Here is an 18,067-nt window from a genome sequence, read left to right on the forward strand (position 1 = left end):
ACGAGCTGTGGGTGTTTAATAGATGACTGGTCTATCCCTACATACAGGGAATTGCAAGTAAAGAGGTTTAGGGTTAAGACAAGAGTCTGAAGACAAGAGGTTATGAGGGCTTGGATCACCCTCTCTAGATCTTTAGGTGGGAAATAGGTCTTTACCTCAGCTATAAGTCTCAACTGAAAAAAGCTACACCGAACAATGGAGGAAATCTGCATGTCAAACTTAAAAACACTGTCAAGATAAACGCAAAGACTCTTCACAGAGGAGTGAATATTAAGAGCTAGAGGGCCAAGGGTGCCTACATCCAGCCATTCAGGTGTAGAAATTCAAAACAGACTGGAACTTTTCATATACATTATTGTCGATTAAAAAAATTTGCAGCTGGTTGAAAACAACTTTCTCTAGGACAAGAAAGGCCGTTTAGAAATGGGCCTGAAGTTAGAGAGAACAGAGGGATCAAGATTTCTTTCCTCATAAAGGGCTGCACTACAGCATATTTAAAGGCAGCTGGGACACAACCAGAGAGAAGACAGGTGTTTATCAGTGACAGAATATATGGGCCAACAGTGTCAAAGACTTCCTTAAGAAGATGAGCGGGATGCTATCAGAGGGGCAATTTGTGGGCCGCAGATGGTGGACCACCGCAGATAGTAAGGAGATTGGTATGGGCTCTATCTGATCCAAGACAGCTGAGCGCATAGGAGGGATAGGGGGTCATGGTCAGTGGGCGTAGTAAAAGAATCACAGAAGACAGATGTAGACAGATTAGGAGTAGAATTATGGGGGTTATTGAGAGTACTAAAAATTTTTAAAAGAACTTGATGCCTATGATGGCTATTAGAGACGACCTTAATTTTTGTTGATTTTACAGCTTTTTGTCGGATAGACAGCTCTGTAGGATTTCATAGTTGGAATTTGTCCCTTTTCCACCTTCTCTCGGCTTGTCCACACACAAGTCTAAGATTGCGGGTAGAGTCGTTTAACCATGGCTCCGAGTGTGCTTTAGTGTGTTTTATCCTCAAAGGAGCAGCAGAGTCCAAAGTGCAGGTTGAGTTAAAAAGAGGGATACGCCCATCAGCACTGAGAACATCACTTCCATCCAAGTTATAGACTCTTTAAAAACAGCAGAGAAATGCAACAGAGTTTGACTTTTAATTATACGGTGGAAGTGTGCAGGAGGAGAAGGCTTGACCACAGAGCAAGGGACTGTAATCGTGAATAAAACAGGCAAATTATATACATGGACATGCTGTGGACTCACCAATATGAAGCCAGGTCTCGGTCAAGAGCATAAAATCAAGCTCACAGAGGTGAAAACGTTTTGTTGGCTAGAGACCTAGCATTAATCAGAGCCATGTGAAGAGTTAGATCCTTATTGTCCAGATTTGAAGTATGGCGCAGCGTGCAAAGATTGTGAAACTCTGTCCTTGGTGCCAAGTCCACCAGGTCAGTGGTGGCTGTTAGGCCGGGAGGAATACAGGGCCACATCGAAAGAACAGGGATCGCACTACTCTCTGTCACCAAGATGGCGGGAGCGAAGCCCAAGATCAGGTGGTGAAGTCAAGATGTCTACATCAAGGTCACTCGCCAAGGCACAATGCACAACGAATTTTCAGCAAAGCTTTATGTTCATTAATGAAAAGAGTAGTCACATCCCAGCAAAAAAAGACATAGAAACAATGCAGCAGCAAATAAAGGCAGAGGTAGCAAGACGCTGACAGACGGCTTGCTGTGTACATTGGAACCATCTTATCAGTCAAAACCTCAGTCAAAATCCTCCAGAAAGGATTGTAAATCAGTAGATGCACACACTCCCACAAACACACACACACACACTTTTCCCATAATGCTTGTTGTTTCAACTGATGCTAACATCAACAGCACCAGTGTGCTACTGATTCATGCCTTGGTCTGATCTCTGGGCCACTGTTGGAAAATAAATGAATATGTAATGGTTTTCTGAATAAAAACTGTCTCTCTTCTTTATAACCTGGGGAGATGCAGAGGTAAGCATTCAGCTATTCCACTATGTTCTCCACAGTTTGCACAGTTACAAATACAACACACACTGCACCACCTTCTGGATCACCTTCTTAGGTCCTACTGTCCTAATTCAATATCCACCTGTGGAGAGAAGATATTCCTTTCAGTAAGGCATTACTCAATCTAACCGGGATCTTAAGTCCTAATCCCATGTTCTCACTTTGAACGATTGTCCTCATTTCTTTTATGCCCATCAAGACATTTTCTACTAAACTGTACAGATCACAAGCCTTTTAAAGATGGTGTCTTACTTGTGAGACTTGTGGTCAAGGATGTTATGATCCAGGTCAATGTGGTTGATGAGTCTCCTGCCATAAACAGCTGTCACGTCTTTGGATACAGACAGCAGACTTTGGCAGAATTTCAGGCCCATCTCCTGCAGCTCCTTGGTTCCTGTCTGCAGGCCCTGCACACACACAAACACACACATTTGCAGCAACTATGAATGGATTCACAAACTCCTATGGTTTGTAAATAAAGCCATTATCACTGAAATCAATATAAGTTGTTCATCCCTCACCACTCACACTAATTTTTCCACCTAGACAGGATGTGGACTCAGATAAGTACTTAAAATCATTGTTATTTGGAAAGGGAGGGTTTGTCAACTCGCTCTAATTTACAGGAATCCTTGTTTTACCAGATCTACAGCAGATATGTTAAACTGAATTTATCTGCTCATTTGTTCCATTATTCAATGATATTAAGTATTAAGCTCAGGTTTGGGAGCAGGGCCACACCTCAATCACACATCTAATCACCTGTCAAACCTACATATACCCGGTCAACACATCACAATCTTCTTGTCTCTAATTCATGCAATACAATACTACAATCACACAATATTAATTTCTTATTACAGCTTTACTCATCAAACAAATTGTCTTTTAAAAATGCATTCAATCAATCAACAGGAGAGCCCCTTGTGGTAGGTTTCTATCATACCTGGTATCTCCACTCCAGCTATTTTCGGTGGACCAGTCACAGAGTGAAACATCCCATTCCAGTTGAGTTGAAGGAGCAATGCCATGGCTGTCAGGCCAGGCTAAAAGCTAGATGATGGAGATACAAGCCTTTTCTACTATCAATCATCATGGGACTGTCAACTCTCTTCCTGACAAGCTCGAGGGAATGGTGGTAGAGAAACGACAAGTCAGAGAATTCTGATGTGTCTTATGGAGAGCTGGCTGGACAACAACATCCCTCACTCAATTGTAAACTTACCTGGCTGCTTGATGGTACATGCAGACAGAGATGTGAGAATGCATGTTACGAGCAAAGGTGGAGGACTGGATCTGTAGATGGCGCAACCTCCAACATTTTATGATGGAGAAGATCTGCTGTCAGCGTATTTGGCAAACGGTCTAAGACTGTTTTATGTACAAAGAGAGTTCTCTCAGATCGTCACCGTTTACATTCCACCACTAGCAGGGACTGTAGAAGCGCATGACATCATCCATGAGATGGTTGCAAAAATACAGACCCAATACCCTGATGCATTAATTGCTGTATCAGGCGACTTCTACCATGTCACCCTTGCCTCCCATCTGACCAGCTTCACAGAGGATGTTGACTGTCCCACAAGGGAAATCTACTTTATGTAAACACAAAGGAAACTTGCAGCACATCAGCGCTACCTCTTGGAAAACAAACCCTGAGTACAGAGGCAGCCTGAAGCTTTACGGCCACTCAGGAAGTTTAGTGGAGCGGCTCACAGCTGATTTTAGGCAGAATCGTGCATTTGGTGATACAAGCATGAAAATTGGCATGGGCAGTCTCCATGGGTCACTTGACAAGAAAATTGTCCCAGCCACTTGAAATTTCTTGAAAGTTGGTGGTAATTTTTCAAGATGACAGTAACAACAGAGTCAGGCACACTCAAAATTTCTTTAAAAATGTTTTAGTTGAAAGTTAGTATCCCAAATGTTATCTAATTTACCCCAAATCAGTTAGATAGCCGCACCCGAATTGACAGGTTGTGCCAGCGCGGGAGAGACATGGCAGAGGTTATTATAACAGTTCAGAAAACCAACTGGGACAGATGTTGTAATTGTCAGCAGTACACAAAGGAAAAACTTTATTCAACAGTGAACTTGATCAGATTGGTAATGTTAACATTGCAAGAAATGTTCCATTGTTTGCTGAGATCAATGCTCTGCCCATTGGACTCAATCCAGCCCAAGTAGATGAGGATGATGGCATTGAAAGCACGTTGACAAGAAACAAGGCAAAATATCCTCAAAGCTGTAAATTCTTGTTCAACGACACAAAGTTGGATAGGGCCCAAAAGAGAGCAGCTTCTACTGGTGACAAACAAGATACCCAAGATAATGTCAAGAGACCAAGAAGATCCCAGACATCACAAGCTTTGTGCTTCATGCATCCAAACGGAGGATTCTGGATTTTAAAGTCAGCATTACATCACTGCTTCCCCTCCTCCGAGACCAAGCCCACTCTCTCGCAACAGTAAAGCATGTCATGGACAAAGTTAGTGATACAGTGGCATTCCTGAATCCAGGACAGATGCCTGTCATAACTGCTGACCAGCCACTCTATGCTCTTGCAAAACAGATTCAGTGCCACTGGCCAGAACAATATGGAGAGGACAAATTCGTGATCATGTTTGGAGGTCTGCATATTGAAATGACAGCATTGAAATTAATCAGTACACTACTCAAAGAGAGCGGATGGACTAGTGCCCTTGTTGAAGCTGGGCTAGCTTCACCTGTTACAGTAGATTCATTTCTTTCAGCATCAAGTGTAACTCGAACACGCCAAGCACATCAGATAACAGTATGCAGTCAGTACCAGCTCATGAAGGATGCATACAATGCTTACAGAGAAGAGACACCTGACAAAACTAACACCTGTTTTAAAGTGTGGTGCACAGAGCAAAAGAGCCCACAATTCAAGTCCTGGTTTCTCATTTATAGGATGGAGCTGACTATTCTTATCCTTATCAGATCATTTCGAGAAGCTGACTTCAGACTGTATCGTGAGTCCCTGCGTGAACTCGTACCATACTTTTTTGTAAACAACAACGTTCACTATGCCCAATGGATTCCAGTACACCTCCGAGACATGATGCGCATTGAGGAGCAACATCCAGAAGTAGCAAGAGAGTTTCACAATGGGAACTTTGTAGTACACAAATCAGCTGCAGTTGCAATTGATCAGGCCCATGAACAAAACAATGCTGTAATAAAAGGTGATGGGGGAGCAGTTGGGCTGACAGAGAACCCATCGGCACTGAGAAGATGGATGTTAGCAGGTCCAGAGGTGAGCCGTCTAGTTGCAAACTATGAAGCAGTGTCAGGAGCTAAAGATGTAAAGAAAGGAAATCGCACCATGAACAAACCGAGGCTGCTCAAAAATCATTTTTTGAGAAAGTGAAATGGCTCACATCAGTGATGCGGGAAATAGGAAATCCTTTCATGGATCAGATGATCTGCTAATGTTGGACACGAAATACATTGCTGATGCCAGTTCAGCTGAGATGATCAAAGTACATCTCAAACAAGGCAGGGAACAGTTTAAGTCTTTCATGACAGATCTACAGTGTGTTGGCGGTCAGTGCTCTTTCTACCAGCCCATCAGAAAGACTATTTATCTCTTGCCAGAACCGGCAGTGTGACTTGGAAGAGTTTTTCATGCATGAGAACCAATCAGCTCCCGCCTCTCTCAGTGATCAAGGGAAACTCCGCACATGCACCAAATCATACCTGTCTGATATCCTACAAGCAAAAGTGGCATGCCGGAAAAAAAGCCAGAATCAGATGTCCTCATAGTGGATGGATCGGTATTTTCCTACATGTCCAGCATGCAGTGAATGAAGGACACAAATCTGTGATGATCGATGCCAATGACACAGATATTGTAGTCATAGCCACTTCTGTTGTGCCCTCTTTGATGCACCTTGGCCTTGAGAAAATGTGGATGACTTTCGGCAACGACGAGAAGACGAGATGGATTCCAATACATGAGGTGGTTTCAGCCATAGGACCAGAGAAAACACATGGTATCCTCTTCTTCCATGCCTTCAGTGGTTGTGATGTTGTGTCAGCCTTCCATGGAAAATCAAAGAAGTCGGCCTGGAAAACATCGGACGTGTGTGATGAGGTCTCAAACACATTTGCAAAACTCTGTGAATGCCACTCTGCAGTGGATGACAGCGACCTGCAAGCTTTGGAGAGATTTGTTGTGCTAATGTATGACAGATCCAGCGATGTCAATACTGTGAATGAGGCAAGGCTTGATCTCTTTGCCAGAAAAACAAAGACCATAGGACCGGATCCCACTAACTCAAGCAGCACTCAAGGAGCATGCCAAACGTGCATCTGATGAAGCTGGATATGTGTGGGGACAGGCATTAAAGCAACAACCGGAAATGCCAAGCCCATCCGACTGGGGATGGATGAAGGGTACACTGAGGCTATAATAACTATTGAATCACCTGCAACATCCAGACACTCCACAACCACAAGAGGCTTTTAGGAGTGAAGACAGGGAGGAGTTATAGGTTGTGCAACATGAGATGAAGAGGAAAGCAGGCAAAGGTAGGAACAAATTCAAGGTTGAGAGAAAACTGCAGCATCACAACACAAGAGAGATATGGAGCGGAATGAGGACCATTACTGACTATGAAACGGCAGGAGATATAGATAAGGACAGGGCTAATGAGTTCAACTGATTCTACAACAGGTTTGACTCTGCAGCTGGTGTCTGCCCTGCCCCTGTGGATGCAGCCACAGTTGTTTGCTCTCCAATAACTATCCCATCATCCTCATCCTCCCCCACACCGTTGCAACCCTGTGTTTACAACAGACGACGTGAGGCCAGAGCTAAGGAGGGTGTGTCCTGGGAAGGCAGTCAGCCTGGATGGTGTGTGTCCATGTCTACTCAAGGACTCAATGCATTTAACACCATCCAACCCTGTGTACTAAGAGATACAGTTGATGGGTTGGTAGTAGAGCCCACCTATATATCCTGGATCAGTACTTACCTGATGAGACAACCATAATATACCATGCTGGGAAATTGTGTTTCTGGGATGGTGGTAAGTAGCACAGGGGCTTCACAGGCCACTGTTCTATCATTGTTCCTGTGTACACTGTATACAGCAGACTTTAAATACAACTCTGCCATGTACAGAAAAACACAGATGAGACTGCTAATGTGACGTGCATTAGAAATGGGTAGGAGAGGGAGTACAGAGACCCGGGGCCTTAAGTGACTGCAACATAAAAATCTGCCCTGTACTAAACACCTCCAAGACTAAGGAGATGGTTGTTAACTTCTGCATTACCAAAGCCCCCTTCCAGCTAGTCAAAAAAACAGGAAAAGACTTTGAGATGGTGCACCTAGACAACAGATTGGACTGGTCTCACTATTTTTATTTTAATCCAGTAGCAAATGAAAATGTAATTGTATCGCTATGACAAGCGTTTCAGGAAAATCGCTATTCACACTGTCAAAACAAGAATTCAAACAGTCAGAATGAGTATGACTAGTAACACTTGTTACTTCTGTAACAACATATGTGGGACTCATATGAAGTTTAAAAAGTTGTCAAGACGCAAAGTTTGCAAATGTTATAAAGTTTTTAGTGCAGGGAATGGTCAGGATTAACGTTACATTGAAATAAACATTAAGGCTGAGATGTGCTATAATAAGTTACTGAAAGCGGGATTTAATTCTAGCATATTAACCTTTCTTTTTTCTTGATTGATTTAAAAATATTCATCATAAATATTAATTATATTTAATGAATTGGTTAAAAACTGAGTTTATATTCCTGAAAATGCATTGTTACTGTCATGTTAAAAATTGTTTTAATTCAATTCCAAATATTATAAAAATTTTAATGTAAGGTCTCTAGTTTAGGCTTTAGGCCCACTGAGTTTACTGATTAACTGTAGTAAATGTGATATCATAACCCCTCCTCTTGATTTGTTTGACAAATAGCATCCTGCTTTAAAATTTTGTGCACAATTATACGTCACAGAAACAAGCTCATAAACATGTTTCCTTTGTCTTCCAGTCCACCTTATAAAGTCTCTTTGGACTGATTTCACACAATCTTAAATACATACACACCTTGTATATTCCCTGGTCACATCCATTGTAAGTACTCTCCATTGTGTAACTTCTTAGAACACCCATCTCCCTCCAGACAACCACCCTGGCTGTGGCAGAGCGAGACTTCTCCACCTGACAAAAATACATAGTTTCAATATGACATAATTTATTTTGTGACAAGAAAATAAATAAAGCCTGTATAGTATAAATAATAAGGAAAAATAGATAAGACTAACTGTTATAATGATGATAATGGTGGTGGTGATAAGACATGATGATAACAAAATTTATAATTTTTTATTATTACCAAATAGTTGCAGCTGTTGAAAGAAAAGGCAGGTGCAATACGATCCAGGGTCTTTGGAATGGTCTAAATAGATAGATAGATAGATAGATAGATAGATAGATAGATAGATAGATAGATAGTGAAAGAGGGAGAGAGAGTTGTTTCATTTTCAGAATGACAAAAAAAGAGACCTGAAATGTTAAAAATCCAAATTAATGAGAGAAAATCTGGCCAAGGTCTTTGTCCATAGACGGATTATCATGACCTCTGGCCCTGGACACAAACTCGCCACAGGCTCCTGCCTACACACGCAAACAGTGCGCGTGCAGAGGCGCTCTTCCCATTACGCACATAACAACACTAGGCAACGCGCACACAAAATTACTGTCATCCAAACAGATCACACAGGTGCTTGTATGCATCGATTCTGTGGCTGAGACTGCTGACCAATTTATCGATAGCCACATTGAATGTTTCTATTTGTAATTTGCTTTTCCCATCAAATACCGCATCTTTTTCTGCGCTGTCATCCTCAAATCATCCTGGCACACACCTGGCACATGCCTGGCACATGCCTGGCACACGCCTGGCACAGCTAAGGCTTCATTTTCAAAGTCTGTGAAAAGACCTCTCTGTGCTGATGCAAAATCACGCAGCAATATAAGGCGCACAGCTGTCATGAGCTCTATGTCCACTTTTTGGAGCTGTAAACTTGTCAGTTGGAATCGAGTCAGAATGGATGGAATATGCTGCACCAAAGCGGCATCTTTCGCTTCTTTTCCTTCATTTGTTTTCTTTTAGTTGATCCACTGAGCGCCTGCTTCTCCATTTTAAAAACGCAACCCCCACGTCATTGTGTCATCAAACATTACTGATTAATCTTATAATTTCTAAAACATTCGAATGATTTTATTATCATACTACATTTTTCAGACCACATTCATTCTAATATTTTTTTTTAAATTTTACCCCAAAAAAACCAACAACTCTGAAGGCCAAGGACCCCTATTGGCTCTGGGGCCCTGGGCACACGCCCACTTTGCCCATGCGGTAATCCGTCTATGTCTTTGATCCCGAGGATAATCTGCAAGAACCAATTAATGAGCAGCTCCCGCAACCAATGGATGCCAAAACTTTCAGGACCCACATTCTCATTCTATTCCTCATGTAGCCTCCTGTGTATGACCATTGCCTGTTTTTTGTCCTGTTAGTGTTGCTGCCTTGTCTTCGTTTTTGACTTTTTGCTTGTTTTTGGGTTTTGTGATTTTTACCTGTGTATTCTCTGTAACCTTTGCATTGCGGACTGCCTTTCTGTGTATGACATCGGCCTCCATTAAAACGGAGACGGTTGATTTGTTCTTTTGAGTTTTCTGTATCCGTACTTGGTCCAACCATACCACCTCTCCAGCCAAATGAGCTGTTTAATAGAATACTATACAGCCAAAAAAAGAACAAAAGAGTTCTTTACTTTACCTCCTCTCCAATCTCAGAGAGGGTGCTTGCATCAGACAGAGGCAATAAAACCAACATTCTGAAGAAAAAAAAGCACAAAGGGAGAATATTGTTCAAACTTTTTGCAATTTGTTCAATATTGTTTTCTAATAACTTTTAGGAAATTTGTTTAAATTCCTTCACTTATTAAAGACTTAAAGAAAGCTAAATTGAAAATTAGGGCTGAGATATTTATCAAGCATGCAACTATACAGTTGCAATATAAATGCACTGCAACTAGAAATGTTTTATTTCCTTTGACATATGGCTGCACACGTTTTATTAATGTTAGAAATAGTTACAATATATTGTTGTGAAATTTTCTTTTAATGTTGTCTATTGATCCATCAATGATTCCCAATAGTAAAAACCCAAATTTGTCTAATTTACCTTCTGTCTTACATCGTTCTTTTACTTTTATTTCTATACAATAAATGTTCATTCGGTCATGGTGGAGGGGGTTACCTAATTAAACAATTTATAATTATTATTTGTCCTCCAGAACCCTCCTTTTTTCTTAGATTACTACTTTTCTTATGCACTTAGTTAGTTCTTATTGTTTGTCTAAATCAACAGCCAGCTCATCAGAAGAATAGAGTATCAAGTGCTCTTTTCTTATTTTTTATAAGTTCGTTATGACTTTGTTTAAATATTTTGGACACCTGCACCAACAGTCAATGTCACAGTGACCTCACAAAGCACATTTTTTTGCCTTGTGAATGCAATATTACCAGAACTCCTGCAAGAAATGTTTTCACATTTGGCACAAACATCCAATTGAACTTGCATTTTTGTAGCCAAAGGTCAAAGTCATGGTGTCCTCACATTGTTGTTTTTCTCGAACATGATATCTTAAGATCAGCTTGAGAAAATGTCTTTAATTATATTTGATTATATTTAATTATATCTTGCAAAATTAACTTCCTCATGGATGACCTGATTAGAATTTGGTGGTCAAAGGTCACTGTGACTGTATTTTAATCTGAAAGTAATTTCGTGCTGGTGAATTAAAATGCTCTAAACAATTCATGTTGAACACCACAACATGTTCACATTGTATTTTTCAATGATCTGTAAGACAAACATCTAAACCATCATTGAACAATTCAGCTGCTTCTGCTATAACCCTCCTTATAACACACACACAGACACATTAATACCTAATAATTAATTTTGTCTTTTTTCTTGGTTATGTTTTTCATAATTTGTAAAAAAAAAAAAAATACTATATTTGTGTAGTCATATAAATGTTTTGATTTATATATCTCTTTTCTAGTCTTGATGACCGCTTAAAGCACTTTACAGTACAGTTTGCAATTCATCCATTCACACACACATTCATACAGCGCATCTCTTAGCAGCACTTTTTTCTATGAGGGGCCATTCAGGGTTCAGCATCTTGCCCAAGGACACTTCGGCATGCAGATGGGAAGACTGGGATTCAACTACTGACCTTGTAGTTGGAGGACAGTTGCTCTACTGCTTAGGCACAGCTGCGCATATATGTTTGTATTTTTTTGTTTCTTTAGAATACATATATATACATATATATCAACACACAAAGATATATGTATATATATATATGTTTTGATACCACAGATTTGTTTGCACAATGTTGTTTACACCGCTGCTGCGGTGCCAGAGACAGTGCTGATTCGAAAGGCGAAGGAGTTCATGCAGTGGAGAACCGACGGGGGCTTAATTTAAACTAATTTAAACTATTATTTAAATCCCCTGACCCAGGTAGACTGCCTCCACCAGGACAACGATTAACAATCTTTGTGTTTAACATGGTGATATGCAAGCCAAAACAGATGGACAGCCTATCCCTATGTTCCCCACACTGGGGCTTGCATTCATAAATAAACTTTGCATTTGCATTTAATCTGCTCTTCACTTCCTGAAGAAAAGGAAAATGGCCTTTCCCTGTTATCCACTGAAGAATGGGTTTTGGAGTCAATGAGGGGGATGCAGCTTTCTGCATCCATGGTTCACGCACATTTGAAATTTGAGGCAATAAACATAGAACATATTAAGACAGACTTTTTAGACATAAGAAAATGACGAAACCACCTGTAGTTTATCCATGTAATATAGGAGAAGTCTATGTACAAATAACAATGCCAGAGTGAGTAACAGCTAAGAATTTGTTTCTGCAACTACACAAACATGATATTGGTGTCATTTATTTTTATCAAAGATTGTTAAATTTTTGTCACAGAATAGCAAATAATTTCATTCACATTCACAACTGATCTGACTTATTAACACACCTCACTATCTCCTAAGGTTCTGTTATGTTCGTTGTCTGCTAATTGTATTTGAATAAATGATTTTCACTCAGCATCTCCCTCTCTTTTGTCACAGCTTCTGAGCCGGGTCATGACACATGCCTCCATACTGCTGGTGTGGTGTCATCCAAGCTTCAAAATGAGGTCATTTACACCACGTTTAAAGCCTAAATGTCCAAAACTAGAAGTAACAAAGCTGTAGCCACACGATGGTGTGCCCATATATGAGTGTCGGGGCTTGAAGACACCACACCACATGAGTGTGGAGGCATGTTATGCTTTTTCTGTTGTTTTAGAACGTCTGAAGAAGGAGTCACCAGTTGCTTCAATTGTATTGGATTCGGCTGCAACACTGTTTACCCTTGAGACTCCTATTGTAGACTCAAACATTTCACCCACCCCTCCATTGGCATAGTGGTGAGTAGATATTAGTGAATTTAAATTTTTCAGTGAACTGGCCCTTTAAAGCTTTAAAGAAAAAACATGTTCAAAGTAGTGTGGAGGTTGCTCATTGATCACCTCCAGGTGAACCAAGGAGAAGGGATTGGCATAGCTGAGACTAGTTGGCCAATCAACTTTCCCTGGATTAAAAAGGCAGCAGCAGAGCTACCAGGGGGAGAGACATGCAAGGGATACATACACATGAGATGAACACAGAGACACACGTGGAGAGAGACTTCATGAGAGACCCTGGGAGACTCTGAGCTTGTGGGAGACCCCGATGGCATCGCACATTGCCACAGTGGCACTCAACATGGAGCTCCACGCAGCCAGAGATGCGGACCTGCAGACGGAGATGGCACTGATACTGATGGCGGAGGACTTCCTGGCTGCAAACCGGAAGCAGGCAGCGCTGAAACTGGCGGTGAGTGCAGCTCAGTTTCTGCATCCCTGTGCAGTGCTGAAGCTGGTGGAGGGCGTGGGTCAGTCAGCTGGGATTTCAACACATTCTCCTGTCGCCACGCCTGTTCTGGTTTCCAAGATAGGTCCTGTCTCCACGCTTTCTCCTGTTCTAGGTTCTTCGTTGGCAGAGAGGCTGATGCCATTAGTCCCCCTGGTTCCTGGTCTTTGGTCTGCTGTGAGGCCCCCTCGTTTCCTGGTCCTTCCACTCATGTGGCGCAGCGTCCCTACTGAGGGACGCCCACATGCTCGGCCCCTGGAGAGCCTCAGCGTTTGGGCTGGCTTCCTTTCCTGGCCTAAGGGGGGAGGGGGTGAGTAGGTCAGGATACCTCCCTGGCTTGAATTTGCTGATTTGGGTATGTGGAGGTGGCTCAGTGTGCACCTCCAGGTGAACCAGGGAGAGGGGATTGGCACAGCTGCCAGGGGGAGAGATACGCAAGGGACACACATGAGAGACCCTGGGAGACTCTGACCAGAGCTGCAAACCTGCCACGCCAGCAGAAAGTGCTTGTGTATTTAAGTTTAGGTTTTGTGAGTTAATGTTTGCACTGTGTGAGGACAATAAAGTATAATGAAAAGCAACACGTTTGGCTGTTTGTAGGAGATGCCGGTGGCATCGGACATTGCCACAGGTATGAACCTAGAAGTTGTTTACGACCAAGCAGTAAAAAGAGAGAAGACTGGCAACATGTTTTCTCACTTTGTTCATTCTACAGGGACGTTGTGCGGCTGTGACAGTGAAATCAGCTTTGCACATTTTGCAATTAACAGCCTTCTTCAAAGCTGTTAAGTGTTCCAAAACTCTGTTGTACCAAATGTGTATACTGGACAAGAGACCGCATAGTCAGTAGACACAAGATTAGCTGGTTTACGGGCCTCAGGAGACCCGACTAATCGATTAGTGGCCAACTATTTCCATAATTGATTAAATCAATTCGTTGTTGCAGTCCTGTGTAGTATACTGGTCTCCTTTTGTTCATCATTCTTAAGGCACCTAAGACATAACATGTTCCTTTTTGTTGTTTTGATGTATTTGTTAAATAAATGCTCACTTGTCCACTGTGTGGACTCCCTATTTTATTGCAGCATTGAGCCAGGTTTGTAACAAATAGTTTATGAAACAGACCTATTTAAACCAGGTGGTATCAGTTTGATTGTGATATTACTATCACAAGTGTCTGATATTGTTACGTTTAATAAGGACTTTACACAATTTAAGTAATCTACATTTTATTGTTAAACTTTAATAAGAAGCACAGTCTAAGCTTTAACAATTCTTTGTGTTAAGATTATGTAGCAATGCATAAACTGAATTGGGCCATAACACAGCCAGTATCTTATAATGAATTAATAACTAATATCTAATTTAATAGTGAGTTGAAAATTTTATTGAAATAAAATGTGATTCTTGCAATCATACTTACTTCTTACACGGATCCTGCCACATCATCAACTAATGCTTGTCTGGTCAGACACTCATTTTGTGGTGCTCAAGCAATAATTTCTCCCTATCCTTTGGTATTAAATGATGTTGAAGTTCTTTTGTAAGATGTATGTATGATCCACACTAACCGAGGATCACAGAGTAAAACATTTTAACTTAACTTCTAAATCAAACAGAACTGAAAAGGGGGATAGTAACAGGAAGGAAGTGACAGAAAAATATTAATCTTAAAATGGTCTATGGTGCAATTACTGTCATGTTTAACCCCTAGTACAAACGAGGGCTAACAGATATTAGGGTATCTGGCCATGTAATGTTCTTACTATTGAAAAGAGGTCAGCATTTTAATAATATCTTAAATAGTTTTTGTCCAAATTTTCAAAGCCCAGGGTTCCAGTGCTCAGGGATCTGTAGCACCCAGGAATCATGATAATTGGAGCGGATCCTCCTAGGGCCAAGGTGGTAACTATTATCTGTCTAACACACCAAAAAATGACAGATACACTTGCTTTTTTAAAAATTGGCTAATCACAATTAATTGTTAAGAAAACAGCGATGATTTTACAATTGTTTTTGTTGCTTACAGTGATATGCAGAGATAATGTAAAACTATCGCCTAACTCTTAAGAGTTTTATCACATCTTGTTACTCAGTGTTTTGGTTTACTGTTACTCTCAGAAGTGGATAAGCTTGCTTCTTTGTGACAGCATTTAATCGACAATAATCCACACAGAAATGCCAACTGCCATTCTTCTTCCTCACCAAGACTGCCGAAGAAGACCAAGGCACAATCACCACGGCAACAGCCATCTCATGGATGTTGTCCTCCACTGCCTGTCGTTTAGCAACGGCCAGCCGATGGGGGCATAGGTGGATGGACTAGGTGGAGCCCGTCTCAATACAGTGCTGGACCAACTCAGTCTACCTGCAGTCTTCATCTCTTACAGCGAAGTCGCCCATGTAGTCATTGAGAAGGCATTTTAGCTGGTGGCGCTGTTGGGGGTTGAGGCTGTCACTGCTTCGTTGCCATAGGTTGTGAATGGCCTTGGTTGTTTCGGTTGAGGGGGTGACTGGAGGCTCTGTGGTTGATGCTAAGGCAGGCTGTGGCTGTCCAGGGCAGGGATGGTGGACAGTGGGGTACTGGAGCTCAATGTCTGCTGTGCATTGATTGCTTGAGGGGTTGGTTGTTGGTCTGAAGACACGTGCTGACGTGATATGTTAAACATATTGCATAATTTCCTGTTTTCCTGCCACTACAATTAAACATCCACACATATCACTCCCTATTCTCTGGTGCCTTAGTGACTCTGTGTTTTTCCATCTTTGTCCACTGGACTTTTCTGTTTGAGCTCACCCTTGTAGGCTAACGGGCTAATCAATTAGCAATGGCTTCTCTCCCACCCTCTTGCTCCACTGCTCTCTCCTGTTCCAAGTATCTAATGTTCAGTTACTCCTCTGCCTCCTATAATAGTAGTGGTAAATGTAATGAATGTAGTGTATTGGCAGCGATGGAGGCGAGAATCAGTGACTTAGAAGCTCGGTTCCGCAGCTTAGAACCCTCATTAGCTATAGTTTGCCAGCCCCTGCTAGCCGCCACAAAGCCACCTAGTTTAGCCCTGCTAGCAGTCCTCGACCTGTTCCAAGCAGCCGGGAGCCCAGTGTGGCTGGGTGACTGTCTGGAGGGGGCATAGTGCTACCTCTAAGCCCACAATTAAGGACACACCAGTTCATGTTTGGAACAGATTTTCTCCACTCAACGACGCACCTGTTGAGAAGCAAACTCTGGTCATTGGCGACTCGGTCTTCAGAAACGTGAGGTTAGTGACACCAGCCCCCATAGTCAATTGCATGCCAGGGGTCAGAACAGGCGACATTGAGTCCAAACTGAAGCCACTGGCTAAAGCTACATGTAAATACTCCGGCTTCGTATGTTGGCAGTCACTAAAGTTAATGTGGAGTTGGTGTTTGCTTTTGCAAAGACGATGTTGTTTTCCCTGCACCTCTACCTAATATGACCAGCGATGACATGTTTAGCTGCATATTGTCATTTAACCGCTGGCTGTTGAGGTGGTGTCCTGCAAACAGTGTGGGCTTTATAGACAATTGGCAAACTTTTTGAAGGAAAGCTGGTCTTGTTAGGAGAAACAGTGTTCTTCCCACATGGGATGGAGCAGCTCTCTTATCTAGGAACAATACTCAGTCTATAAAATGACAACCCAGAATTGGGACACCTGGGACCATCTAGTTGATGTAACAGTGAAAGTGGCGACTGGTAAATTATTCGGGCTGAAGAAAAAATGCCCGGGGTACAGCCCAGGATGCCCAAATCAGGCAGCACTCTGCTCTGATCACTGAAGGGTTGCCGCACAAATTGCGCCTGCAGTGCTTTGGTCAGGGCATGGAGGTCCTGCTGCTGCACCAGGGTGAGATCAAGCAGCACTTGAAATGCCTTTCCTTCCAACACCAGGGCCAGGTGTGTGGCAGCCTCTTCATTCCTCCAGCCACTGTGCAATGCTGCTCATCGGACTTGGGAGAGGTACGTCCCTAGTGGTCTCACCTCGCTGTACTTGAGTATCTTGGCTGGTGCAGCAGCAAGGTGTGATGGGCTTGGAGTAATCAGTGGTGCAGGAGCAGTTCGCTGCTTTGCAGTGGCTTACCATCAGTGGCATACAATCCTCCCATCCACTAGAGGGCAGTCGGGCTGTGGTGCACTGGAACCATCAGGATGAGCAGGATAATGTCTGACTCTGGTAGAAGCCAGAGTCAGACAAGTTTTGCAGGAAGGAAAGGTTCTGCTCAATGGCTTCCTCTAATTCTCTTCTCATTTCTCTTTCATCCATCCCTTCTGACACCAATGTGGCACTTCTGACACCTGTGTCCCATTCAATGCATGAATGTAAGCAAGATGTTTTATTTAACTTGAAGGGGAACACTCCTCATGAACAGTGACTGAACCTGATCACAGACACCACACTTGAATTTAAATGACAATATAACACTAACTAACACACAAAGACATAAAAACACATTAAAGAAGTCAGAACTGTAACTAAATAGCAGCCAAAACAGCTATACTTCACCTCACTTAACAGTCCCAAGAGCCTTTGCAATATGCTTACCGATCACTACGTTATTTTTCACCTACTCTAAAATTTTTTTGTTTGTTTGTGTAAATTAATTTACATTTGCAAGCAACAGTGATGATAAAGATAACCTGAATCTTGAATTACGTATTTGGGCCTCCCTGCAGACAAAATCAGTGAGGAATGACTATAGTGGACAGTGCACTTGGTTTTACAGCTTGTACAAATGGCCTTGTGTCATCCATTTATCTTGAAGACCAGACAGCAGTATATTCACTAACACCCCAAGATGTATGCAAGTAGGCAACCCCAGGTAAAAAAAAACTCTAGTTTTGCTGGCTCCAACTCCCTCAACAATCTTGGTAAAACCTCTCAAGTTTGTCCAGAAGAGCTTTGTCAATTGTTTCAGGTGAACTATAGCACTCCTCGGAATGGGCCCAGCAGTTGGGTCACT

The 18,067-nt window shown here is 42.1% G+C and overlaps 1 protein-coding gene across 3 annotated transcripts in view; it reads right to left on the reverse strand.

Annotated features, from left to right (window-relative positions):
- Window positions 1-18,067, reverse strand: part of LOC109640594 (cytosolic carboxypeptidase 4) — a 115,777-nt gene that overhangs the window by 12,434 nt on the left and 85,276 nt on the right. For 2 of the 3 annotated variants that reach the window (XM_069533287.1, XM_069533286.1), the window contains exons 23-25: window positions 8,426-8,488; window positions 8,137-8,250; window positions 2,292-2,446 (exon numbers count right to left, since the gene is read on the reverse strand). In XM_069533287.1, coding sequence (XP_069389388.1) covers window positions 2,292-2,446; window positions 8,137-8,250; window positions 8,426-8,488 — 332 coding nt within the window. Of the gene's footprint in view, window positions 1-1,958; window positions 2,122-2,291; window positions 2,447-8,136; window positions 8,251-8,425; window positions 8,489-18,067 lie in introns of those variants that run through there. The other variant, XM_069533288.1, reaches the window with a different exon arrangement.

Source organism: Paralichthys olivaceus, chromosome 10 (assembly GCF_024713975.1).
Source record: "Paralichthys olivaceus isolate ysfri-2021 chromosome 10, ASM2471397v2, whole genome shotgun sequence".
NCBI lineage: Eukaryota > Metazoa > Chordata > Actinopteri > Pleuronectiformes > Paralichthyidae > Paralichthys > Paralichthys olivaceus.